The sequence below is a fragment of the Vulpes vulpes genome, chromosome 8, assembly GCF_048418805.1.
Source record: "Vulpes vulpes isolate BD-2025 chromosome 8, VulVul3, whole genome shotgun sequence".
NCBI lineage: Eukaryota > Metazoa > Chordata > Mammalia > Carnivora > Canidae > Vulpes > Vulpes vulpes.
This window is the reverse complement of record NC_132787.1, coordinates 9482251-9510102: the sequence shown is the minus strand read 5'-3', so window position 1 is coordinate 9510102 and position 27852 is coordinate 9482251. Positions and strand designations below refer to the sequence as shown.

Here is a 27852-nt window from a genome sequence, read left to right as displayed (position 1 = left end):
CACATTTCTAGCTATAGTGTTCCCTGCCATTAACCATGCTGAAACTTCCATTTCCTATCTCTGAGTCTTTTTTTCAGATGTCCTTGATGCAATGCGATTATCTTATTTTATACTGGAGTTAGTTCTTCTTGGAAGCAAAAACATGAAGAAAGGAAGGCAATTGCAAAGGGAATGATAATAGCAGTTTCATTTCAAGCAAGAGTTTGTTAATTGACTTCAACACTTTTAACAAATATAACTAGAACGCATGTTTCGGATTTCTTGGAAGGCTAGATAAAGCTGGTACTTAGAATCTTTAAGTTATTCCTGACCTTAAATTTAATAGAGTCACAAAAATCCCATCAATAAAATTTTTAAAAATTGTTAATCATGTGACACCCACAGATCACTTCAAATGGATTCTTTTCCAGGGGAAAAGATTCTTTTTCAAAATAATATTTTCATTTAATGAGAAAATAATAAGCCACTGCTTCACATAAGATACCTGTAAATGACCTAAAATGGATTGCTTAAGTCTAAGTAGACATTTTCTTCCGAATACTAATAAACAGGTACATGCAAATAACTACCAGGTATTTTATCGTACTACTCACCTACAGAAAAATAACAGGAATCCCCATTGTTATATTTAAAGTTTTATCATATAATTTGCATAATGAGGATAAATTACACACACTCTATATCTAAGAACTGGTTAAAATTTTATTCAGACCAGAAAGGAATTTGGCATAAAGTGATTTGGTTCTGGAAATAATCCATGGTAACTTAGCTACTGAAGTAGTTAAAGATCTCATTATAATTGGCTTAAACTATAAGATAATATCATCATATGTATTCTCAGAGTATTTTTGCCTCAAGTCTTCAATAAGCTTATAATGAACATCTTAGTTCCAAAACTAAATTCTTGTTGCATGAATTGACTGACACACTGGTAGTAATAAATACATATTTAATCACAAACTTTTACCAAGAACTTATTTTTCTGGAAGGTATTTTTCACATACTCAATCTTATTTAAACTTATTTAACCTCTGTTCTCCCAACCTCGTAACACAAATGTGCCCATTTAATAGATGAAGAACCTGAGGCCCAGAGATAGTAAGTGATTTGCACAAGTTCTCACAGTTAATAAATTGCAGAGGTAAGAATTAAGCCCAATTCTCCCTGAGCTACGTTCTTTCCATAACATCAGAACTGCCCCCACTTGTCAAAATTGGAAAGATTTTATTTGATCTATACAAACATTTTACATTCATTTGTCTGCTAAATCTCAAAATTTCTTCTGACATATATTTTTCAGACATAATTACAAGCAGCTGCACATATAAATCTGCAGAGTATCCATCTAGGCACAAGATGAACTCTTCTGCAAAATATGGGTATACAAAATAAGTATTTGTTCATATTTATTTTCAGCATTGACACAATTGAGTAGTAAAGGCCTGATAAAGTTATAAATACTTTTTAACATTGGCAGTCGGCAAATGTTTCTTGCATACTACAAGGAAATGCAAAGGTAAGCAATCTGGTGACAATAGGGGGCCAAATAAAACTCAAAATCATACCAGATATTTCATAATGTTACAGGCATGGATACGAATTTCCATGGCTTTTGATGAATCTGAGAGTTTCCATCAACAGTATACCCTGAGTGTTTCTATGGGTTCAGGAATAAATCAACATATATTTACTATCAGTGTCTACAACCCCACCCTGGGCATCTTTTGTGCCTTTTCCATGTTCTCTGAGTCTCTGCCAAAGCTAGTGCATATCCCTGTGTGTCCCTACTTTTGTCCCTTTAAAAGAACTCCCATCCTCAAAGCTACATAACTCTTGAGACAACACACAGCATCATCTTCCTCGGTCTTCACAGCATCTTGGAGCTACTTGAAAATGAAAAAAATAATTCTTATATCTAATTTTGTTTTGTTCTTTGGGATCTAGCCCCTGTAGTAATCTTGTTTAGTCCTAAGTGTGTGTTTATCCTCTTCCCCATCATCACATTATGTCTTCCCCACATTCACTGTTAAAACAAGCCTGAAGTGCCAGGCAGCCCTTATATGCTTGTATATAAATTCCTCTTCACTCTTGACACAAAACCAAAAGCCCTCAAGAAGACCAAATAATACTACAGAAACCGGGGTTAGGTATCATGCTCACATGCAGCTATCTTCCTAGTATTTACTTAATTTAAACCAATGGTTCTCAACTGGGAATGATTTTGACCTCCAGGAGAAATTTGACAACATCTGAATACACTTTTGGTTATCACAACTGGGAGTATGGATACAAACACGAGTGTGCTATTGGCATCTAGTGGGTAGAGCCCAGGGATGCTACTAAATATCCTACAATGCCCAGGACAATCTCCCATAACAAAGAATTATCCAGTCAAAAAAGTCAATAGTGCTGAGATTGAAAACCCTGGTTCAAACTCCCACCACATGACACAGAAATATATGACGACACAGGTGCAATAGTTCATCTTTCTAGGCAGGAGCATATTAACTAAAGATTCGATTCTTGACAAACTCATCCTTAGAAGAATATCAATATAGAATTAATCTAGAATAATCCTTTTCAGGCTTTAATATGCATAAGAATCACTTGCTAAGCTTATAAAAATGCAGATTATTGAGACTGAACCTTGACCCAATTAAGCAGAATTAAGGTTGCATCCAGGAGCCTACATTTTTAACAACTTCCTCAGGTGATTTTTGAGGAAACCAGATTATGTACCAATGAAAATAAACTAAGACTATGAACACTAAAATTCCTTTCCAGTTGAACATATGGCTAGTTGAACACTGGGTAGTTACTAAATAATTAAGATAATCGATTAAATAAATTGTAGGCCTTAAACCAGTATTCTTTAAATTTTCATATGCATAGGAGTCATCCAGAGATCTTGTAAACGTGCAGATTCTGATTCAGTAGGTCTGAGATAAAGTATGACATTCTGTATTTCTAATGCGCTCCCAAGTGATGGCCTATATTGGTCCTTGGACCATCACATTGAATCCTAAGGTCTGAATAAAACAACTGCGAAAGAGAATAAAGACAGGACTCTTTATATTAGCAAAACACAAGGCCACCAATCACAATTCTAGTTTCCATCTGCCTCTGGACAATGGGCATAGACTTTAAATGCTACCTCTACTAGAAAATCGGCTCCATGAGAGCAGGAACTTCATCACTTTTGCTCACAGCTATATGCCCAGCACCTATTTAGGGCTTGGCACATAGTACATGCTTGACAAATACTGTGAATAAATGGGCAATGAACAAAGAGTCTCTAAATGAAGGCTAGTGATAGAAACCAATCATAAATAAAAATTCCCAAAAGGAGCCTATAGCTTCATCTCAGAGAGAAGAAAGTATAGCTGGAGTATAGGAGTGAAAGTGTACCTGGCTCTGGGGGTCCCAAATAGATCAGATTTGGCACTCGCCCTGACAAAAATCCAAAGGCAGAGATAAGAGCTATAGTGAAACCAGAAAGGAATTTATTTCAGTGAGGCAAAAACTGGGAAGACAGTGAACTAATTCTCTTAGAAGGTCTCTGAAGTACTGAAAATACTTCCACGTTTATAAAAGGCAAAGGAGGGGCAAAAGTGGGTAGGTATGTGCAGGTGGGCAGCGCAGGTCAAATAGATTATTGTCTTGGGGCCAATCACAGGCAGGGATTTTGATGGCTCAGGGCAGTCCTTATTGCTTGAGGGTAGTTTTGGTTCTCCTCAGGGGATGCTTTGCCCTCTGGGTCTTCACCTGAGCCAAGAGACAACCTGGCAAGAACCTAACTAGAAACTATGAGGTCAAAATGGAGGCAGCTGAAGTCCTCTTTCAAAAGCACTTGTTCTTAGCCCTATTTAATACATAGATGTATCATTAATTGATGACCAATTCATAATCTCTTCTTTACATGGCATCCAGAGGTGATCATGAACTCCAACAGTCTCAAGGGTGAATATTTTCTAGAAAAGTGCATTCTTTGGAAGAAAAAAAAATCAGCTGACCATGAAAGTCATGTAGCTATAGTGTTTTGTTTCAAAAGGATAGTATATCGGTAGCACTTCAACTTCCTTTGCATGATAATCTATGGCTAAGAAGTTCAGAGAAGTGCACTCTTGATTAGGTTTGATCTTAAAAATTTCAAGTCCTCCCTTCATGTCCGAGGAGACCCTGGCTTCAAAGAAAAACTGCCCTTTTCCTCCAATTTAAATATCTGAATGATGTTCAAGTTTACAAATGCATAGAAATTGGTTTTGAGTCAGCAAAAGCTGTAGTTAAGGATCACAGAGAGTAAATGATGAATGAGCCCAGAAGAACTGCTAATAGAAGTTCAAATTTAGCTGGGTCACTTGATAATGATTTTCAAAAGTTTTCCACTAAACTTCTCAACCAGAGAAGGAATAATTTTTATGAAAAACAAAATACACACATAAAATTATCTCTTCAGCATGTTAACATGTTAAACTGTTAACATGTTAACAGTAAAAATGTTAAACATTGTCTATTTATTAGACAAATATATATTAGACAAATATATATATTTGTCTATATAACATTCAGACGTTCCTAATGTCTAAAAACACTGTTTCCATAGATGGACTTCATAATGTTGAGGTATGTTCCCTCTAAACTGACTTTGTTGAAGGTTTTTATCGTGAATGGATGTTGTATTTTGTCAAATTCTTTTTCTGCATCTGTTTAAAGGATCATAAGTTTCTTATCCTTTCTTAATGAGGTGTACCACATTAAGTGATTTGCAAATATTAAACCACAGTTGCAACCTAGGAATAAATCCCAGTTGATTGTGGTGAATGATTTTTTAAATGTATTGTTGGATTCCGTGTGCTAGTATTTTACTGAGAATTTCTGCCTCTATATTCATCAGGGATATTGACTCGTTACTCGCTTTCTCATTGCAGTCTTTATCTGTTTTTGGTATTAGGGTGATGCTGGCCTCATAGAATGAATTTAGAAGTCTTCCTTCCTTTTCTATTTTTTTGTAATAGTTTGAGAATAGGTATTAACTCTTTAAGTGTTTGTAGAATTCACCTGTAAGGCCATATGGCCCTGGGCTTTCATTTGTTGGGAGTTTTTGGATTACTGATTCAGTATCTTTGCTGGTTATTGGTATATCATATTAATTCTGAAAGTTATTTTGTGTGGCAACTTTTTCACTTGGTTGGATGAATAGATGATGCCTTTAAAAGTCTACTTCATATTGGAAAACATCGGAAATGTTTTTGCTCCTCTCATTTTTATTTTTGTTAATTTGTAACTGTGATGCTTAATTTTATTCGTTAACCTACATAAACCATTGGATGACCAGATGTTTAGTGAACCATTATTTTGGGTGTGGCAGTGAGAGTGCCTCTGGATGAGATTAATATTTGAATTGGTAGACTGAGGAAATCAGATTGCCTCCCTAAGGTGTGTGGGCCTCATCCAATCAATGCAAGACCTGAGTAGAACAAAAAATTGAGTAAGAGGGAAATTTTGCCTGCCTGACTGTGAGCTGGGATATTGGCTTTCTCCTGCCCTTGAACTGTAATTGACACGATTTGTTCTCCTGGTTCTTGGTTCTTTGGACTTGGACTGAAATTATGTCATGGGCTCTCTGGATATACAGCTTGCTGACTGTGGATCTTGGGATCTTCTCAGCCTCCATGAGCCAATTCTTTATCATCAATGTCTCCATCAATTGTCTCCAATCAAAGTCTCAATCAATCAATCAATCAATCAACCAATTTCTCTCTGCCAATATATGTCCTATTGGTTGTTTTTCTGGAGAACACAGATTAATCCAGTAACCTTGGGCTTTTTTTTTTTTTTTTTTTAAGAAACTCTACCATAACACACCACAGAGAGTGCATCATTAGCCATAATTTTGAAAGTTACAGTGTCTACTAGAATTCCTTAATTAATCCCATAGGGCTCAGTCCTCTGGTTATTTATCCCCACTCTGTTAACAGGCCTCCTATTAACTCCAGTGGGGAATTGTGTGCTGGGTTTATAATCAGAGAATTGAGCTCCCTCTGCATCTTTCCCTTCATATCTCTCGGAGCAACTCTGTGGGGCTATCATTCATCTTATACTTAAAGAAGTCCTCTTAGATTGCCTGTATATTCCATAGTTAATGAAATGCAGATGCTGGCTATGTCAGAAATTCAGAGTAAATGAATTGTTTGTGAAGTGATAATGAGCTGAGAAAGAGAAAAAAAGAAGGAAGGAAGGACAGAGGGAGAGAGAGGAAGAACAGGAGGGAAAGAGAGAGTTTGTTTTCCCATTGTCTTCCTATGTGGGTTATTTACGATGGTTTCAGTTCCTTACAGATTCTCTAATAACAATGAGCTGCTTTCTAGATGGAGTACAGATTATTTTTCCTTTGCAGAAATATTACATTTTTAAGGTCAGTTAGCTGCTTTAAAAAATGCGTAAGGAAAAATCCATATACTATTCTTATTTATAAAAATAAGAATTAGATTAGGTATCTAATAAGTAAATTAAAAGTAGTAGAAGTTTAAAAACACTGAATTTATAGATAGGTGATGTGAATTTGAACCCTGGGTTTACTGTTCGCTGTGTGGGTAAATGATTTTCGGCAAAACATTTGATTTCCAAGCTTTTTAGTCTTCTCAACTACAAAACAGGATATTATAAAAATGCCTGGATCATAGGACTGCTGGAAGAAATCAGATGTATCTAGAGAGCATATTAAATGTCTCTTAAGAATCATATGGTTATTAGTAGTAGGTGTTGTTTTTTATTATAGTCCCATTGACAAACAATAGCAGGAAAGAATATAATACGGAAAAAAAACAGGCAAATGACTTGTTTTCATTAAGAGTTATGCTGATATTTCCCAAAATGCAGAATAAGAGAAAAGGGAGAAGAGGTATCATTAGCCAAAAGATTGCATTAAAAAGAAGGAAGGAAAAAAAAAATTAAATTAAATTAAAAAATAAATAAAAAGAAGGAAGGAGATGAGAGGAGATAGTGTTTCTTTTGGTAACAGGTTAAAAAAAAAAAGAAACAAAGAAACAAAGAACGAAGATAGAGATCTAAATATAATTTATAATTTATGTTTACAGGTGTGCCATACCTGGCACATAGCAGGTACTAAACAAATGTTATATTAAGATTCCAGTCTCTACATTCAAATGGCATTTAAATTAAGCACCTTCTCCATGCTAGACATTTAATGTTCAAGTGAGGTGGTTTGCAGATTGTAGATAGAATTAAAATCTTAAGTAAAAAACTTAGAGCACACAGTAAAAGCAAGAGAGAGAAGGGGAAATTTCTGGGATTTGTGATCCTTTTAATATGCATGCCATTTAGTATAATAAATACCAAGTATCATAAATGAATGAATTCCTTCTCTTTTACTACTCAAAATAATTTTTAAAGTCAAAACATATCAATTTAAAACAACGGAGTCCCATTTTACCTATGAAAATCAACACGACAATTAGCCTTTCTTATGCAATATAAGCACAATTGGGTAAGTTCAATGTTTGTCCTCAATAATTCTTTAGTGAAGAGGTAGCCTGAAGGTGCCCATCTGTTCAGCATATCTAAGCATTTCAGACCATCAATAAACAAATATTTCTTTTTTTAAATATTTTATTTATTTATCTATGGGAGACAGAGAGAGAAAGAGGGGCAGAGATATAGGCAGAAGGAGAAGCAGGCTCCCTGGGGGGAGCCCAATGTAGGATTTGATCTGGACCCCAGAATCATGCCCCAGGCCGAAGGCAGACACTCAACCAACCACTGAGCCACCCAGGCATCCCAATAAACAATTATTTCTTAAACTCTACACTATCTCTATTTTAGAAGTTTAGAAGAATTCAAGGAAGGTAAACAGTCTATGACCACAAGATGCTTACAGGTGAGAGAAATATAAAGAAACATACATATATGAGTCCTTTAATAAATTGCATAGTATATAAGAAAGGATACTGCAACTGGATAATTGGATTTAAAGCAGTGTAGAACAAGGTACTAATTCTTCAGATAAAATTTAAAAACAGATTTGAGAAATTAAGTCTGTGTGCTTACTTCATTAAGAAAGTCTTTCGGAGGAAAAGTAATCCGTCTAGAATATAATTAAATCATGGATAGCCAGACCAAAAAGCAAAAGATCATTTGGCCAGATGATAGAACAGTTACCATAATAAGAGCCACAAACTGGTTACTTAAGCAACAGAGATTTATTATCTCACAATTGTGTAGTCTAATAGTCTAAAATCAAGGTGTTGGAGGGTTGGTTCCTTCTGAGGGCTGTGAAGAACAATCTGTTCCAGGCCCCTTGCTTAGTTGCTTATGTTTTGCTAGAAATCTCTGATGTTCCCCAGCTTGTAAGTGCATTTGCCTTCATGCTCCCATGGCATTCTCTCCTTGCACCTGTGTCTACATTTCTCCATTATATAAGGACAACTGGGGTATTGGAGCATGGTCCCACCCTCTCCCAGTAAGATGTCATCTTGACTAATTACACTGAAGACACTTCCATTTCCAAATAAGTCCACTTTCTGAGGCACCGTGGATTAGAACTTCAGCATATGAATTTTGAGAGACACAGTTGAATCCATAACACAGACGGACTGTCCTGGGGAAAGGAAGTGATTAAGAGAGCCAAAGGTGACCTGCTAAGGATAAATGGATAACTATGTAGGGCCAGGCAACAGAGAGCCTTAGAACTTTAGCAAAGGAGCTTGATGTGTTGAGCAACAGGAAGGCACTGTGGGCTCACAAACAGAAGAAATGGTGTTTTGTAAACATTAATCTGGAGAACAGGTCCTGGTAGGTAGGAGGGGATGAGACACTAGAGACAGAGTAACTAAGTGGAAGTTGACTTGAAGTAAAAACTGTCTGGCAGCAGCAGTCAGAATGAAAGAGAGTAAATTAATCCAAGAGAAGGTGGTCTATCAATAAAAGATTATTCTTTTCGGGAGTTCAGATTATACCAAAACAATTTCCTATATTTTCATTAATTTGAAAAAATGTCTTACAAACTGATTTCAGAGTTCATTAATATCAATTGCTAACGTCAGTAATTATATGTGATATGCAACTATATGAATGACTCACTTATGCAGAATTATTTTTCCTGTCCTTGGTGTGATGCCAAAGGCTTGGTCAGCTAAAATGCCAACTATTTTAAGGGGTTTGGGACTCAGGAAAAAGCTTCTTCAACATAATGCACTATTGGGTTGACACGGTGTGATCCCTGGCAACAATTATGTACTGAAGAGAAAAAGTTACCAAACGAATAACTTCTGAAGACACTCTCTGAAATGGAATGGTCAGGGTGGTCCTTACATAATAATGAATAATGAAATGTCAAGAAGGAAGATATAGTCAAAACATCAAAAGCTCCTACAATTTTCATTTTAGACTGAAGGCATATAACAAACATTCTGAACAACATCATGGCCAACCTAATTTTTGGCAACTTTTTATAGACTATATGTACTGACAAGAGACCAAATGAAGGATAAGTACTAAAATGTCACTAAGAATCTATAGGGAATGAGGGACATTGAATGGATGGAGATGAATATATAGTTTTTAAAATAAATACGATAAACATACAGTTCATAAGAAATGCAAAGTAGGCCAATATACTTCCAAATACTTCAGATCCTTTATATTTAAAAGGTGAACAAGACAACTGATCATAAAATCCTAATTTTTAAAAAAGATTTTATTTATTTTTTCATGAGAGACACAGACAAAGAGAGAAGCAGAGACATAGGCAGAGGGATAAGCAGGCTCCCTGTGAGGAGCCCAATGTGGGACTCGATCCAGGACCTTGGACCCCGGGATCACACCCTGAGCCGAAGGCAGACTCTCAACTGCTGAGCCACCCAGGTGTCCCATAAAATCCCAATGTTAAACCACATTTATAAGTACATAAGGAATCACAAAACTCACTCATGAACCAGAAGTATCATCTCTATGGCTAAGATACAGGGGAAGGGGAGAGAGAGAACTTATAAGGAAAAAAGAAGGTGGGGAAGAAAAATCCTTCATCAGCCCCACTTCTTCAGCTGCTTACTGCTCTCTTCCTCCTTCCCTGCATAGGCATACATCTGGAGGGAGTTTGTCCCTTCATCAGATCCATTTTTTCCCATGATGCAATATTCAATATGCTCCCAACTGACTTTTGTCATCATCCGTGCTCCCAAATTGCCATTGCTGATGTCCTCAGTGCCATCCATAAAGTTCCATGCAAAGGACATCTTTCAGCCTTCTTCTTTCCTGCTAAGAAGCACTCAACTTTCTTCTTGAAATTCTCTCTCTTGGTTTCTGTGACACATTCCTCCCACATTTCAGCCACAACTTTGCTGTCTCCATCACATCATCTCTTCTATAAAACGCTCAAACCCCAGAGCTTTCAAAACTCTCTAGGTAATTTCTTCCAGTCCTTCAACTACCATTTATATGCCAAAGAATCCCCAATTTTATGTACAAATTAAACTTCTCTGAACTCCACATCCAGGTATACTCAATGGGCTACTCAACTGTGATGTTCCATAGGTACCACAACCCAACGTGATGATTTCCCCAACTGACCTGTTTCCTACATAAGCAGTGTGACATCTGCCGATTGCTCAGGCCAGAAACCTGAGTATCAACCTTGAAACATCTCTCTTCATCATCTCCTATCACCAATTAATCAGCGGGACTGGTTTTACCCCACAAATGCCCTTAAATGCATGCATATCTCCATCTCCATTCTTCGTGCAAGCTACTACTATCTCCCATACGCTTGTTTCTCACAATCAGTCTTACCTCCACTCAGCCTGAAGCTGAAGTGATTTATTTCAAACACAAACGTGATCATGGCACTCCTCTGCTTAAACCCCCATTGCCTACCCCCTTGTTCTTAGCATGTAACTCTTACCTAGTCCTTACTGTGCCTTCATCCATCCTTCAGGCACCTCTCCCTTTGCCCTCTGCCTTCAGTTCTTACAAAGTGCTTCTCTCCCCCCCTGGGGGCCTGGAGGCATGCTGAGCCCTCCACTAGCAAATTCCCTTCTTTCGCATCCTTACCTTATGCCTAGCTGATGTTTACTTAATCTTCAGATTTCCACCCTCCCCCCCAAAACTCACCTATTTTGTTCAAGCACTACCACCCATCCATCCAGATCAGCCCCTGTTAACCTATTTCTCTTTAGGGCGTTTGCCCCATGTGCAATTAATGCTCTTTGGTGTAACGATCTGATTATTATCTTTCTTGTCTGAGACAAGATCAGTCGTGTATATCTTATTTACTGCTTTACCTCTCGTGTAGCCTCAAAGTAGCCATTCACTAGATGTTTGCCAAATGAACAAATGAATTCCAACATTTACAAGTGCTATTTTAACTCTGATCAAGTAAAGTATCGTGAAGATCAATAGTCTCAATTACAGTCATATCATTAAAACAACCCCACAGATTCAGTAAACAGAATTTGCATTACTTACAAATTACCACTTGCTTATTCCTGTATATGAACACAGGTCTAATTTCTTAGAGGACCAGAACTCTGTAAGACTGGCTGACAGACAACACGTACAATTGCACAATTGTTTTAAAGTGTTGCTTCCAGGAAGTCAAACATCCTAAGAGTTAACAACAATAGTAACAGAATGAAAAGGAAAACCAAATTCAATCAGAATACTGGGGGGAAAAAACCTCTTAACATGAATAACGAAAGATATGATATTAGAAGTCCTCATTACGTAAAATTCAAGATCTCTATAATAAACCAACAAGTTTTTCCACCATTTTCTTAACTTTTGAAGATTTTTATCTTTAAATGACAGATAAATAACATGAAGACATTTACAAACCATTTCTCAGTTTGATCCATTCAGAATGGGAAGGAGCTGCCAACCTGCACTACACGTTTATAGGTGAAAACAGTAATACCAAACTATTTTCAGTAAGTTGCATTGAAAAGTTTAATATAAATCTCTGGTTTCTTCTCTTGAATTCTTTCCTGTCTCAATATATAACAACATCATCCATGCATTGTTCAAACTCCAAAACTTGAGCCTCTCCCCCTTGATCCCTTCTCAATTCTCCTCCACAATAAATTATCTGCAAGTTGTTGGCTCTATTTTCAAAAAATACCTAGAATATGTTCCCTCCTCTTCAGTGCCCTTATTATTTTCTTGATCCAGATCACCAACACTTTACCTAGACTATTGCAGTAGCCATTTAACTGGTCTTCCTATGTATGCTTCTGTTCTCCCCACCATATTTAACCCCATAATCTACAATTTAGTTAACCTAAGGCACTGCACCCATAGCTATCCTTTTCAATACAAGTGTTGTCACTCCCTATGTGAGATAAATCTAAAATCTTTATGAGCCGCTCTACATTACGTGGCCCCTACTTAATTTTTTTAATTGCATATTCACTGATTCATCTGCTGCATCACACTATCCTTTTTTTCAGTTTCTAGAACATCCAAGATAGTTCCTACTTAGTGTCTTTCCACTTGCTATTGCTTCTGTTTGGAATACTCTGTTCTAGATCTTTCTGTGGTGTTTCCTGATCAAGTCTCAAGTCAACTGTCAACTCTCCTGGCTCAAACCCCATAGATGAGATTCTCTGACCATCTCATCTAAATTAATCCCCAACCGATCTCTATCACATCATCCCGTTTCATTTTCTTCCTATGATTTATTACTACCTGAAATTGCTTTCTCTATTTCTATGGTTACCTACTTATTCTCTGAGCACAGAAACTTATTCACCATTCACTAACCAGTACCCAGAAAAGTGCTTGGTACACAAGAGATGCTCACTAAATATTTATTACGTAAGCGAACATACTTAACAACAACAAAAGCAGCAGCTCCAAATAAAAATAATGATCATAAAGATTCAAAAGAGGCATCACATGAATTTATAGCATATGGTTTCATAGTACACACTTTGACAGTATCAGTGGAGCTTATTACATGTTAGAGATCTCAAATACTATGATGAAAAATACATTACTATGTTTAAATCCATTTGTTACATAAGACCTTTCAAAATGAGGAATTTTAAATAAATTTGCATTATAAATGCAGAAGGAGAGACATATCCTTCCTTCAGCAAAAATATAATGGTCTCTTTAGGACTGAATCAGAAGCATTTAAATAAATGATTTGGGAAAAAAAAGTCAATTTTGAAAAATAAATACTTGACTTTTAAGGTACATAAAATCTCCTGAAAATTAAGAGAAACAATAGAAATTGGTTTCCCAAGAGCCAATAAATCATCGTGTAGCTAAACGGAGGCTGACAAGTTTATACCTTGGAGGTTTTCTGTCTCCAAAGACCAATTGGCACATTCTTGATATTTGGAAAAGGTAAGTCTAGAACCCTCCAAATGTCCAAACATCACTGTGTCAGTGTTCTTACTTGCAAGACCCACTAGCTAGTCACACAATTAATGAGAATCATCCAAATCTGTGCCTCTGGGAAATAATAAATTACTATATCTCATGGACTTCCAGGGTCTTCATGAACAGTATTTGTGAATGTCAAGGGCTTCCTCACAGAATCTGTACTGTTTCCATGAGAGAATGAACTACTTGGATATTAGTTGACATTCTAAAAAATAACTAGAAGTCATTTACTCCACTGGAGCTATTTGCTAAATACCACAGAGAATGAATACAACCACTGAGATTATTTACAGCAGCAAACAAAAATAGCAGTGGGTACTTTATCTTTCTGTTAATTGATCGCCTTTGTTAGACAACATTGTCTGGAAAAACCTGACTACAATTCTAACTGCAAGCCACAGTAATCACGTCAATATGTGAACTATCTGAATATCTAATTATGAAAAAAAGAAGGCAATTTCACAGTGGAAGTATTATTTTAATTCAAGAAACCAGTCATATTAACTTATTAGTCTGACATATAGCAGATAGCTAAAAAACTTTAATTTGAAAGATAATTATTTTTAGCTGATTAATATGCTTCAAATTAAATTCACTGCTTTTAATGGGCCCATCAACTTGACAACCTGGGAAATTAATAAATTTTGCATGCAGTAATCCTAGGAAATTTATACAGCTGAGCTACACATCATTACAAGGATTACCTTCACAGTAGGCATTGTCCTCTCGAAGAGCCCTAAAACCATCTCGACAGCTACAAACGGCCCTGTCATTCAGATTTCTGCAGACAGAATTTTCCATGCAGTTGTGCCTTTCAGAACAAAAGTCATAACCTACAAGAAAAAGGAAACTTATTAAGGTAAGTGAAACTATGACAAAGCAAATAAATTTTGCTGACTAAATACTCTCTTTGATTTAGTAGCTATTTTCCCCCTAAATTAGTTTTTAAATTTATATCTTCATCCAATGTTGGAGAACCACAGGCTTGTGTGTACTAAAAGGTGTTTCTTGACGTTTAACTCAGTTGTTTCCTACTTCAAGTTAATTCTATGTCTTCTTTGCTTCTGACTTTATGTTTCCTAGTCCCTGATATTTGAATTACAGTCCTTCAAATATCTGAGACAAAAAAAGATTCTTGCAGTCCGAAATGAAGATTTACAATATAAAAGATAACCCAGTGAGAAAGTAATCTGAGAACCAGTGGTTGCACATTATCAAAAAGTATGGATAGTATATACCAGGCTAGATGAAACATGGATATTGCATATTTAAGAAATGAAACAGACTGAAATCTTTTTTAAAAATTGTAAATGTGCTAAAAAAACATAAAGGAAAATTAGATCACTTTAACCTAATTGTCTCTGGAGATCTGCATGGCAGAGGATGTCCACTGAAAAGAAGGAAAAAAATGTATGAATTACAAAGATCTCACAGATTCCAGAATCTTTATGAGAGGATGGAATAATGGAACATTTTATAAACAGTGGCACCAGTCATGTGTGATTCCTCAGGATCTCTTCTGCCTGTGTGAATCCCTTGTTCAAAGTTAATCTAAGATGCTGAAGCGAAATGCTTAAACACTGGGATCCATATTGAATGGAAATTACATGATTATATATCATTCAAACAATTTTCAAAATGCCCAATGCATAAGTTATCTATCTAGTTTTACACTGTCTAATGAATTGCAATTTCAGTCCATGTATAAAAGAAAAGAGGATTAGAGAAATGTGTTTCACGTAGCTCAGAATAAACTCATCTGCCTATGGCCAAGGGAAGACTTTAAGACTTTTACTTGAGCCAAATCATGAAGATGGAAGTTCTAAATTGGCCCATCTTGCTTGTAAGCAAATTACCATAGAATGCTATGATTCAGTGGAAGGATGGCCTAAACTATATCATGGCTAGCGGGTGTTCTCTGGTACAGCACAATGGCTGGTGTCCATTTTGTTTTTGGCTTTTTAAAATTTTTATTTTATTTTAAGATTTTATTTATTTATTCATGAGAGACACAGAGACAGAGAGAGAGAGAGGCAGAGACACAGGTAGAGGGAGAAGCAGGCTCCATGCAGGGAGCCTGATGCTGGACTTGATCCCGAGACTCGGGGATCATGCCCTGAGCCAAAGGCAGACGCTCAACCGCTGAGCGTCCCAGGTGTTCTAGTTGGTGTCCATTTTGGTTGGCTGGTGCCAATAATGAATATTTTGAATATCACCCCAGAGTTAAAGCATATCCCCCATGAAGTACAACTGCCTTATATAGTAAAAAGTTGTGTATACAAATTAATAAGCCTTAAGAAGGGTGATGCTCTCAAAATACAGTGATGGCATGCAATAGGACACACAAAAAAGAAAATGAATTAGTGATTTAAAATAAAAGAAAATGAATTAGTAAATTAGAAATAAAATAAGACAGAACGGGGTGTATGAAGGATAGAACAATATATAGTCAGTAACAGCATTTAAATCACTTGACAATGAAATTTTCTTTAACAGGATTCTTCACAATCTACATTCTCATACGTAAGGATGAACATTTACAAGTAAAAAGTTCATTCTTAAGAAGAAGAAAAGTTAAAAAAATGTTTTCTCCTAGAGTTCTTTTCTTCCTTTCTTCCTTAAAGTAGCTAAATTGAGACCATATATCCTAAAATGTATTCCATTGTCTTTTTACAATGCCTAAGAAGAAATCATTTCAGGTAAAAAGTCATCTTCATGTTCTACCCCGATAGTTCAGCACTTCACCAACCTATATGAAAAGTCTCCAAAAAAATTGTTTCCCATTTATTCTAAACTACAACAAAGTTACTATAAAAGCTGGCCCATTCCTTAAGATACACACAGAATCAGAAGTTTGTGTTCTAACACAGCACTGAATCTCTGTATCCACCTGCAATGTTTTAAACAACCTTCAGAGAGTCATGACTAAGTCCAGGAAGTGTTCTGAGGCATTTTTAGTTTTCTTTCATAAGTTTGTATTTTTCAAAACTTTCCATTTTTCACTTTGGTGGATTTTCTCTTCTCTCTGTTTTCAGACTTTGCCCAATCTATGCAATCACTGTCTATGCCATTCCACCTCTATTACGGTCCCTTTCCAGTTCTGCCTAAATAATGCTCAGACCTCTCTCTCATCTCAGCATCGAATGTCATGGACACATTTACCATGCAGTATCTAATTGCTGCAAGAATTTTCCAACTATGAGATAATGATGTGATACTACTTTCACTGTTTTAGGTTCAGCTAGGGAGTGTTTTTATCAGATGTGTTTTTAAAATTAACCCAGAGACTTGAAAGCTAAAAATTTTGTCAATCAAATTCTAATTTACTCTAAACAATGTCAGATAGCTATTTTGATTTATTTTCTCAACAAATAAGTTGATTGACTCTATTTGTTGTTTTACTGCTTAGATACAAAATGCCAGTGTCAAAAGACTAACTATTGACAAGTAGAAAATTCCAACTCAATTAAAGTGGGATATTTCCAATCTATAAGTAGTAACTTCAAAAACTCAGAGTATGAGTTGGATAGCCTATTACCTTCAATCTTGCATTTCTAGTCATAGGTGTTTGGCTTTTGAAGTTGAAAGACTTGGATTTATATCCAATCTCTACTACTTACTGGCTGTGTAAATTACTAGTTGTGTAAATTAATTAACCTTTCTAAACCTTCAAGTTTTCTCGCCTGTAAAATTAAGATAATATCTACCTCCCAAAACGTGAAGTTCAAATGAGATCACCCATGTAAAAACATAATAGTATAATACTTGTCAATAATTTAAGCAATTAGAGTATTACAAATAAGCCATAAACCAAATATGTGGAGGCACCTACACAGAAGAGAATTCAAGTATTTGTTATAGACAGGTGGATCTAATCTAATACAATCTAGCTTTTGTTTCCCACTTTGCACTTTAACTGCAAGAATACCAAGTTTTCTATTCCTCTAATAAGAATTTCAAATTTACATGAAGTTCTGTCTTTTGTTATGTATAGATTTTTCCATAAAATATTACTATGCATATCTCTACAACTAGGTGAAGTGAAAAGGGTGGATACAAAAGATGAATAAAAACAATATGCATAAAAGTTATACATAATAATCAGGAGAAAAAGGGGTGTGTGGGTGGCTCAGTTGGTTAAGCAGCCAGCTCTTGATTTTGGCTCAGGTCATGATCTCAAGGTCATAAGATCAAACCCCACATGGGGCTCCACGCTCAGTGTGGGGTCTGCTTGTTCCCTTTCCTCTGCTCCTCCCTCTGCTTGCACTGTGTTTCTCTCTCTTTTTCTCCCTCTCATAAATAAATAAAATCTTGAAAAAAAAATAATCAGGATTAGGGAATAAATAATTTTGAGGTGAGTATTTGTTGGTTTTTGCCCATAAGTATCTATTCCTCTTCTTTGTGTGGGAGATGAACCATTCATTCCTACTGTTAGTGCATGTACTTATAGGAAGATAGACTTTACTGCCCCACAGGATGATCAATGCATCCCACTGGCCTGGACACAGTAATTTCTTCAGGTCTGGGCATATGATCCAGTTCAGACTAACAAAGATGATTGAAATTCAATTATGGGACTTTTGTTTAACTCCTGAGGATAGTGAAGTTTTTCTTTCACCACCTTTGCTTTTCACCTTTCACATCATTGAATATCATAATGATGTATCAGAATGGCAGAGGTCTAGCTAAAAACACAGAGTCTGAAAATAAAGCTACTTCTGAGGAGGCAAACTGAGATCCATCTAGGCAAAGGGACAGGATTTGATAGTTGTATAAAAGTGCTTACAGGAGCCCTATGTTCCACTTTTTGCTTACATCAGTTGGATTACATGTTTTATTACCTACACCTAAAAGAATACTAACTTATTTAGCTATTATTTGCAGGATGATGGATAATCCTGAGTTTTCCCAAATTATGGTTCATGTGCATGGATGTACATTTTTAAGAAGTACTAATTGCAATGGATTTGATATGTATTAAAAACAGATGAATCTCACAAATAATGCCATCATTTTGTGGGTATCATTATTTGGAATGAAACTAAATTTTTAAGAGATGAGTGACCAACAGTAGATATAAAAAATTAAATAATGTTATTAGTAATACTTAAATAACAAGAATCATGGAGGGAATCATAGAATACTGTGGGAAACTATGGATTACCCAGAAGTTGAGAGAAAACAATCTATACCCACTGAACCTTCTACATACAGATGTCACTACTACTTGTAAGTGTAGGACTAGATGAAGTAAAAGGTAAATTAAAATGGGGTATCCTGTGAATAGGACTTACTGGTATTATAAGCAGAGAAAGGAGTTGCCAAGGGGTAAGGAGAAGGGATGGGCAGTGCTACATATAATTTCTGTATCTTTCTAAGTCAGAATCCTTACTGTATTACTGAGTCTCTGTCATGTTGTAATTTGTTTCAAGCTTCCTTGAAGGGGCTCTCAGACATGAATAAAGTGAAAAGAACATTCTGCTACACAGCTCTGAGCTACTGTGACACAAGATAGCCAGCTGCAGAGGACTTAGAAGACAGTCTTGGTTGGATTGGATTTGGTGCCTAGAGATTCTGGGCCTTATTTTAAGGGTGCACAGCTTCCTTTCTAGCACCGACTGAGCCTCAGGTGAAAAGGTCAACACTTTACTCTCATGCTCTGCCCTCAGGGAATATTTAATAACCGCTGTTGAACGACTTACTTTATCAGATGTGAACATAGCATCCCTAGCACTAGGCAGACAGGGCTTGGAAGCTGGAGGCCGATTATATTACAAATGCATTTGTCACAACTTATGTGTAGGCGTTAACTCAAAATTTCAGCCTTGAGAACTTGACTTTTTTTTTAGTTTAAACATCAGAGAATGCCAGGAAACTCATTTGTTTATTCTCTATACTTGAAATCAGAAATTAAAGCAGTCTTTATTATAAACGGTGCTAAAAGTTTCAAGAAGGGCCACTTTGTTCAATTTCAGTTCCAGCATTATCTAGACTTGTAGTTCTCAATTCTGGTTGTGTAAAGAATTTATTGAAAGTCATTTGTTTGGTTGTTTTTTTAATGGTGGTACCATGGCTCCATCTTACAGCAATTATATCAGAATCTCCGAGGGGAGGTAGGTCACAGTATATTTCTTCACTGTATTTGAGTGTGCTGTGTAACCACATTAATTCTTAAAATTATAAACAATTCAAATGACTTTTATAGCTAGCTTTTCCATTTCTTAACTTACTTTCTGCAACATATCAAGGCTCTTTTAAAAATAAATGGATGTGATCAAGGCTTCTTTTGATATCCAAAAGGCCCTTTTTTAGCTACTTACTCAAATCTTGTCCTAGCCAATCTTGCCTAATTTCTATGGTGTTCACCTCTCTAATCTCCAAGTAGCTCCTGAACACTTCCAGGGGATTACAGATGGCCACACATTTTCGACACTTCTATTATGGTGGGGTATTTCCCTCCCATCTCTCTTGAATCTGGGCTTGCTTATAACTCTTCTGACCAGAGAAATATGGGAGCAATGATGCTGTGTCAGTTCCAGACCTAGTCTTTACGAGGCCCAAACCATCAGTTAAGAAGTCTCATTATCAACATGATGGATAGAGTCACAGGGAGCAGATCTGAGATTCTGTGTAGAGGGAGAGACCTTCAGATATACTCAGTCTTCTTGTCATCCCTACTGAGATGCCAGCATATAGTGAGGCCATTGAACCTTCTAGCTCAGTTCAGCTGAGTGACCCCACTTATTACCACACGGAGCAGAAGAACCACCTGCCTAAATTCTTGACACATAGTATGACGATATATAATAAAATCGTTGTTTTAAACCACTGAGTTTTGGGACACTTTGTCATGCAACAATAGCTAACAACTCAAAGTATAGTCCCACTGACCAGTAGCACCACGGAGCTTATTAGACATGCAGGTTCGTTTGGCTGGATTCCAGATCTACTGAATTAGGATCTACATTTAATAAGATCCCTAGGTTATCTGTATGCACATTTAAACTTGAGAAGCACTGGTTTAGCCCACTTTTGGTCAAAGAAATTTGAGTTAAGCTGTTATACTGAGGGCAGTTCCCAAATCAAATAAATGGAATGTGCTTTCTTGATTCATATCAAATTCTACACGTGCTCTGGACAAGGCACTAGCTCAGGGACTGTGAAGATGGAAACTAAGATGGCCTTCCATCTGTCTATCTGATTTAATCCTTTTTAGTAGTGTTCCTTAGTTCCTTTCCTTTGAAAGCTCCTGAAAGAGCAGATCGAGTCTTAAACCACTTTGAAATTCCCAGAGTACTTTTCACAGGACTGGAATTGTTTTTTTAAGATTTTATTTATTTGACAGAGAGAGAGCATGCACATGCAAGCACAAGCAGAGGGAGTGGCCGGCAGAGGGAGAAGCAGGCTCTCCACTGAGCAGGGAGCCTGATGCTGGACTCTATCCCAGGACCCTAGGATCATGACCTAAGCGGAAGGCAGATGCTTAACTAACTGAGTCACTGAGGAACCCCAACACAGAACTGGGATTTTAAAACTCTTAATTGAATAGACAGAAGAAATGGCTAAAAAAAATAAAAAATAAAAAATACAACAAAACTGCACCACCCTGTTAAAAATGGGAGGGGGGCGGGGAATCTTATGTCTACTTTTAGCAGACTAGGTGTAAAGAAAATACTATGCTATATATTTTATAAAATTTCTTTTTCTTATTTTTTTTCCATTTAAGCTTTCCTTTGCAGCCTCATAAAAGCCATTATTCAAACAAGTGCTAGTAGCTCATTTAGAGCAGTTTGTTATATAGTACCAACTATATCGGTTATGAGCATCTACTGCATCTCAGGTGTCATATGAGGTGTTAAAAATATAGAGATGAATATAAAGACCTGGCCTTGCTCCCATCGTGCAGAGTCTAACAAAGGAGATGATTCAGAAATAACTTCAATAGACAGACAGTCCTGATTTAGGATTTTTTTGACTTCAAATTTTTCAACTTTACAATGAACAAAAGCGACAGGCATTCAGTTAGAAAACTGTACTTTGGAATTTTGAATTTTGATCTTTTCCTGGACTAATGATATATAGTACAATCCTCTCTCATGAGGGTGGGCAGGGGCCATGAACCAAGCTCCCAGTCAGCCACACGATCAGGAAGGTAAACAATTGATATACTTACAACCACTCTGTACCCGTACAACCCATTCTGTTTTTCACTTTCATTACAGCATTCAATAAATTACATGAGAGATTAACAATTTATTATAAAACAGGTTTGGTGTTAGATGACTTTGCCCAACTGTAAGCTAATGTACGGAGATATTGCAGGTTCAGTGCCAGGCCACTGCAATATAGCAAAAATAGCAATAAAAAAGTCAAATAAATTTTTGGTTTTCCAGTGCATATGAAAGTTATGTTTGTACTATATTATAGCCTATTAATTATGCAAAAGAATTATGTCTAAAAAATGTACATACCTTAATTTAAAAATGCCTTGCTAAAAAATGCTAGCCATCGTCTGAGCTTTCAGTAAATCGTAATCATTGATCACAGGTCACCATAGCAAATATAATAATAATGATAAAATTTGAAATACTGTGAGATTTACCAAAATGTGACAGAGACATGAAGAGAGCAAATGCTATTAGAAAAATGGAGCCAGTGAACTTGCTTGACACAGGATTGCCACAGACCTTCAATTTATAAAAACACAGTATCTACAAAGCACAATAAAATGAAGCAGAATAACATGAGGTATGCCTCCAAGTCTTCTGAGGACATTGATGGTAGCCAGGCTAACCAATGATGTTAGATAGGTTAGATGTATTAAATGCATCTTTGACGATGATATTTTCAACTTACGGGGTTACAGGGAAATAACCCCATCATAAACTGGGGAAGACATGTACAGAAAGGCGCATAGAGTCTTGTGATTAGTAGGGATCTTAAAAAGAGCCCCACATAATTAATCCTTTATATTTCAATGTATAATAAAATACTAAGTTTTAGAACCAATAGTGATGGGAAACTCACTGCCTCCTGAGACAGCCCACTGTATTTGTGAAGAATTCAAATTTCACTGTTTTCTTATATTTAACTAAAACTCTAAGTCCTTTCTACTTATTGGTCCTAGGCCTATCATCACAGAAGCAACACAGAATGAACAATGTATTTTTGATGGCCTCACTGTTCACAGGAGTACAGAAGCCTGAGTGAAGGTGAGTGGAATTGAGAAGAGAGGGATCAGAAGTAATCAAAATGAAAATTATGCAAACTCAATTATAAAACAAACAAGAGAGAAATGGAAGGCAAAACAGAAAAAAAAAACAAAGGAAAAAGAAAGAGAGAAAGAAAGAAAAAAGAAAACCAATAAGATAACTCAGCACTGTTGTTTCAATTTCTTCAGCAATGTCATGCTGACTTAAAAGCAGTACACAGAGAGAGGTTTAAAGACCCAGATCTTGAGATACATAGAAAAAATGTATAGAAACATCTTGATTTTCAATAGCTATAATAAATATCCTATGACTACCTACTATCTCCCAATTTAGGTAAGCATTTAAGGAAATACTGTTAATCTTTGGAAATAACTTGGTTATCAAAATTTCTATTTCATGTTAAACTAGACTCCAACAATGACTCATGCACGTAAATCTTACTTTATGAAAAAGTCTTACCTTTACAAACTTTGCAACAGCTATGAGACAAGGTAATCTGATGAGATTCTGGACAATCCAAAGCGGGACAGCCTGAACTTTCAACCAGCTTCATGGTTTGGTCCTATTAGACAACAGAAAATAAATGCTTCAAACTTCTGAATTAGTACTTACTAAGAAGCTCCTAGAACCAACATCTGAGAAGGCTCTTCTTATACAAGAGTAAAATTTTCATCCTGAAAACTTTTCCATAGGTCACAGGTTCACTCACAAAATGACATTAAATCATAATTGGAAAGCCTTTAAAATGGACAAGCAGCTCTGAGAATAGGAGCCTAACACATTGCAGCTATATAAATAATTTGCCAAACAAAGGGAATCCTGAAAAATTCTTTTAGTTTTACAACACATTTGCATATCCAGATGACAATTGTGGCACAAATACAGCTTGAATTAGATCAGAGGCTCACTTTGGAAAAAGAAAAAAACAATAAATAAAAACTGAGCCTTTAAAAAATTCTCATTTCGAGATTTTCTAGACTATTATGAAGAGATTCTCACAGGTGATCCTGGTAAGTAATATTGGGACTCTTTCCCAAAACTATAAAGAAAATGAACACAGGATTTGGTTGGCTTCTATACTGTCAACCTTCTATCTCTTAAGAACAAGGGTCATTAACTACAGCAGGATAGAAGTAAAAAATTCGCTATTAGAATTTTTAAGCTTCCATTTTAATACTGCTCGAAAGCTTAAAATTTTAGGTGTCATTTCTATTAGGTACTACTCTTATGGAAGTAGTCATTTCAACATTTCCATCTTCCTGGTGTATCTATAGAAAAGAGATTATTATGATTTGAAAGTGATGCTATCAAGAAAGTGGCAGGATCATACAACCCTGTAATTCCACTTCTGGATTTTTTCCTCAAAAACATTAATTCGAAAAGACATATGCACCCTGATGCTTGCTACAGCATTATTTGCAATAGCCAAGATATGGAAGCAAGAATCAATGGAACTAAGTTTCCACTGACAAATGAATAGATGAAAAAGATGTGAGATAGACAAACAGACAATGGAATATTACTTAGCCATAAAAAAGAAATGACATGTTGCCATTTGTGACAACACCGATGCACCTAGGGAGTACAATGCTAGGTGAAATGTCAGATAGAAAAAGACAAATACCATAAAATTTCACATACATGTGGAATCTAAAGAACAAAAGAAACAGAAACAGAAAAGACTTATAAATACAGAAAACAAAGTGGTTGTTGCCAGAAGGCATGGGGCCGGGGTATGGGCAAGATAGGTAAAGGAGAGTAAGAGGTAAAATTTCCAGTTATAAAATAAATAAATCACAAGGGTAAAAAATACAGCATAGGGAATGCAGTCATTATAATAACACTGTATGGTGACAGATGACTACACTTATCCTGGTAAGCACTTCATAATGTACATATAATTGGTACATCACTATGTTATACACCTGAAAATAGTATAATAGTGTATGTCAACCGCACTTAAAAAAAATGAGTGGTAGGAGACATGTACATAATGGAGTCAAATGTTAGTCTTCCTTTCCTTTGACAACACTATCCATTCTGGTAATCTTATTTTCAGAACCACGGTGTTTTCCAGTGTTATTATTAAAGTTACAGACCCCCAGGACATACTTTCAAGGCCACAAAACTGAAAATAAAGGAACAATGAAGGACTGGTGTTGAGAGCCCATAAAATAAAAGCTTGAGAGAGCTGTCAATTATGTAAAGGTATAAATACAGAAGCTATGGGTCCTGAAGGGAAAATAAACAATGGGAGTTCTTAATTGCAAGAATTTAGTCAATTGAGTATCCTACTCTTAATTTCAGCTCAGGTCATGATCTCAGTGTGGTGGAATAGAGCCCTCACGGGGCTCCATCCTCAGCATGGACTCTGCTTAAGATTCTCTCTCTCTTCCTCTTCTGCCCCTCTCCCCTCCACCCCAGCTCACATGCCTGTGCTCTCTCTCTTTCTCAAATAAATAAATAAATCTTAAAAAAATTTAGTCAAGAACTACAAAAACGTATGATAATAATCGTTGCAACTATGCTGTACAATCAATAGCCACTAGCTACATGGAGCTCTTAAATACTATAAACATAAAATATACACAAAATTTTGAAGGATTAGTGTGACAACAGAATATGTAATATTTCATTAAAAATTTTACATTGATTACATGTTAAAATGATAATATTTTGGATATATGGAGCTGAATATAGAAAATTAGCTCAGGAAAATTACTGTTTGTGGCTTACATGTTTCTATTGGACAGCACAGCATTGGAAAGGAAATGATGCGTTTTGTTTGAGTAAACAAAAGGTAACATTTATTCGTTAACTCAATATTTACTTTCAGAGTATAGGCACTTTCAAAGTTGTCTATCTACGGACTTCTCACTAACCCATTTTAAAATGAAATCATTTCACAGTTATCTCACAATCAAATAGGCAACTCTTCCAATAAATTTCTAAGCCATAATTATCAGTATTATGGGACACACTGGTCAGATGAAAATAATACAGACACACATATATACACACACATTAAGAAATTCCAAGAGCCCTCAGGATTTTCAAAGTTAGAGCTGATATTGAAAAGTTAGAGTTTACAACTAGAAACCAGATGACCAAAGTTTTCTACCTTCCCTGAAGTAACTTTGCTCTGATTCCTTTTTCTTAATTTGGAGTTACTAGATCTCACTTTAAGAATTTCAATCCTTACATTTATAGTGGGACCTACTTCACTCAAAACAGTGTTGGTGTCAGGTGATGCCAGGGGACAATCCATCTTGAAATGCAGGTTCAGGAATTCATGTTAATGTTTCTATACTTTAGCTCCCTTGTCTTTAAGATGGTAACCTGCACTATAGGAAGGCTGACATAAAGCCAAAAGAAGAAGCTAGAATACTTTATGATGGGCACAAAAAACTCAGACCTCTCATATTCTAGAAATCAAATCTATCACATTCTTGCCTCTTCTACATTTCCTCCTTGCTTATCCCAAAGGACTTCCAACCTAAGATGCATGATGTGTATAGCTGGCTTCTTTTGATTTGTTTGGCAAAATTCTCAGGATTTTCCTTTCCCTAACACTGAATAATCATATAAATGCTCACAGTTTATTGGTGGTGCCAGCAGAACCTTCATTTTCTACATAATCTAGGCATACTACATCATCCCCCAAAAACCACTTAAAGAGAAGGCATTTAAAGAAAAAAAAAATTAAGGATCAAATGTAAAGACAACTCTAAAGCAGAAACTTTATATGCAGAGTTTCCCTCAGATAGAAAATGGTTCGCAATATAACATTATGGTCAAGAAATACAAGGTTATAGTTTACAAAAGGTAAAAATGAAAAGTTTCATGAAACATTTTTTCAATTAGTAGGTCAAGCAGCAGAGATAAAAGCACTCACATTTGTTTCAGAAGCATACTTGAGGAGAGCATGGCAGTAAATTTATAAAGAATTCCCCTTCAAATCATTTAAAATATTCTTACCGAAAGAATTAATAACAGTATCAGTCTCATCTCCATCCAATAGCTAATTTTTATTAGGACATTTTTAAGGTTTTCCACTGAACTGAGTGATATTTGTCACACAGGTCAAAAACCATAAGTGACAACAGGCTGAGTCTAACTTTGTCTACATTTTCTTCAAGGGAGCTAGTCTGAATTTGGAAAAATAAGACCACTTCATAAAACTTTAGCTAGACAAAACATTTTTTTTGTTTATTGGGAAAATTATTTTACAGCCATGAATTTACATATTTGAAAAAATAATGGGAATTTCTATTCAAATTATAATTAATATTCTAAATTTTTTCTTTGCCTTAAACGTTTTCAAGGTATTACAAGGGTGAGATTTTAAAGAAATATTTACTGTTTACATAGTAAAGATGTTGAAAGACCCACGAAGAGTCTCCTTACCTTGCACTCATACAGAACACATACTCCAGAAGAGGAATAAACCGTACTTCTTTCTCCTTCAAAGTAGGTCCGTCCTTGAAATTGGCATATTGCTTTGGAATAAAAAATACATAGGTATTTATTTTTAACTTTTATTTAGGAAAAAGAGTTGAGAGGTGTTCAGATTTTATTTCACATGGTCTTAAGTCTTTTCAAAGAGACTGAGCAAACATAAACCTAATTCGATCTAACATAATGCACATATAGGATCCAGCTATTATGCCCATTAAACTCAGAGAGCAAAATAAGGTACAAAAAGGATAAGGACAGTGACGAGTCAGAAGAAAACTCTATAAAAAGGGTGCCAGGGATCCCTGGGTGGCGCAGTGGTTTGGTGCCTGCCTTTGGCCCAGGGCATGATCCTGGAGACCCGGGATCAAATCCCACGTCAGGCTCCCGGTGCATGGAGCCTGCTTCTCCCTCTGCCTATGTCTCTGCCTCTCTCTCTCTCTCTCTGTGTGTGTGTGACTATCATAAATAAATAAAAAAATTTTTAAAAAAAAGGGTGCCAATGAGCAGACTTTCAAATTACTTGCCTCCTCAATGGTGTTGCATTTTAGGCATATTAAGCAGGTGCCTGGAGCAGCTTTGGATCAGGGCAACACGAATATGAAAAAAAAGTGAATTTCTTTATATACCATTAAGAATTTTATTTTATTTATTTTATTTTATTTTTTTTACCATTAAGAATTTTAAAAACAAAATTTAAAAGAACTTCAACACATACATGAACATTGTATGTTTTAGGAGTTAGCACTATTTAATTTGTAAATACATATGGTCTAGGGCA

General features: G+C 36.0%; 1 protein-coding gene across 3 annotated transcripts in view; it reads right to left on the bottom strand.

Annotated features, from left to right (window-relative positions):
- Positions 1-27852, bottom strand: part of NELL2 (neural EGFL like 2) — a 324469-nt gene that overhangs the window by 158409 nt on the left and 138208 nt on the right. For all 3 annotated transcript variants that reach the window (XM_026000161.2, XM_072765496.1, XM_026000160.2), the window contains 3 exons: positions 27024-27115; positions 23076-23178; positions 14109-14237 (listed from right to left, as the gene is read on the bottom strand). In XM_026000161.2, the coding sequence (XP_025855946.2) occupies positions 14109-14237; positions 23076-23178; positions 27024-27115 (324 nt within the window). The remainder of the gene's footprint in view (positions 1-14108; positions 14238-23075; positions 23179-27023; positions 27116-27852) is intronic.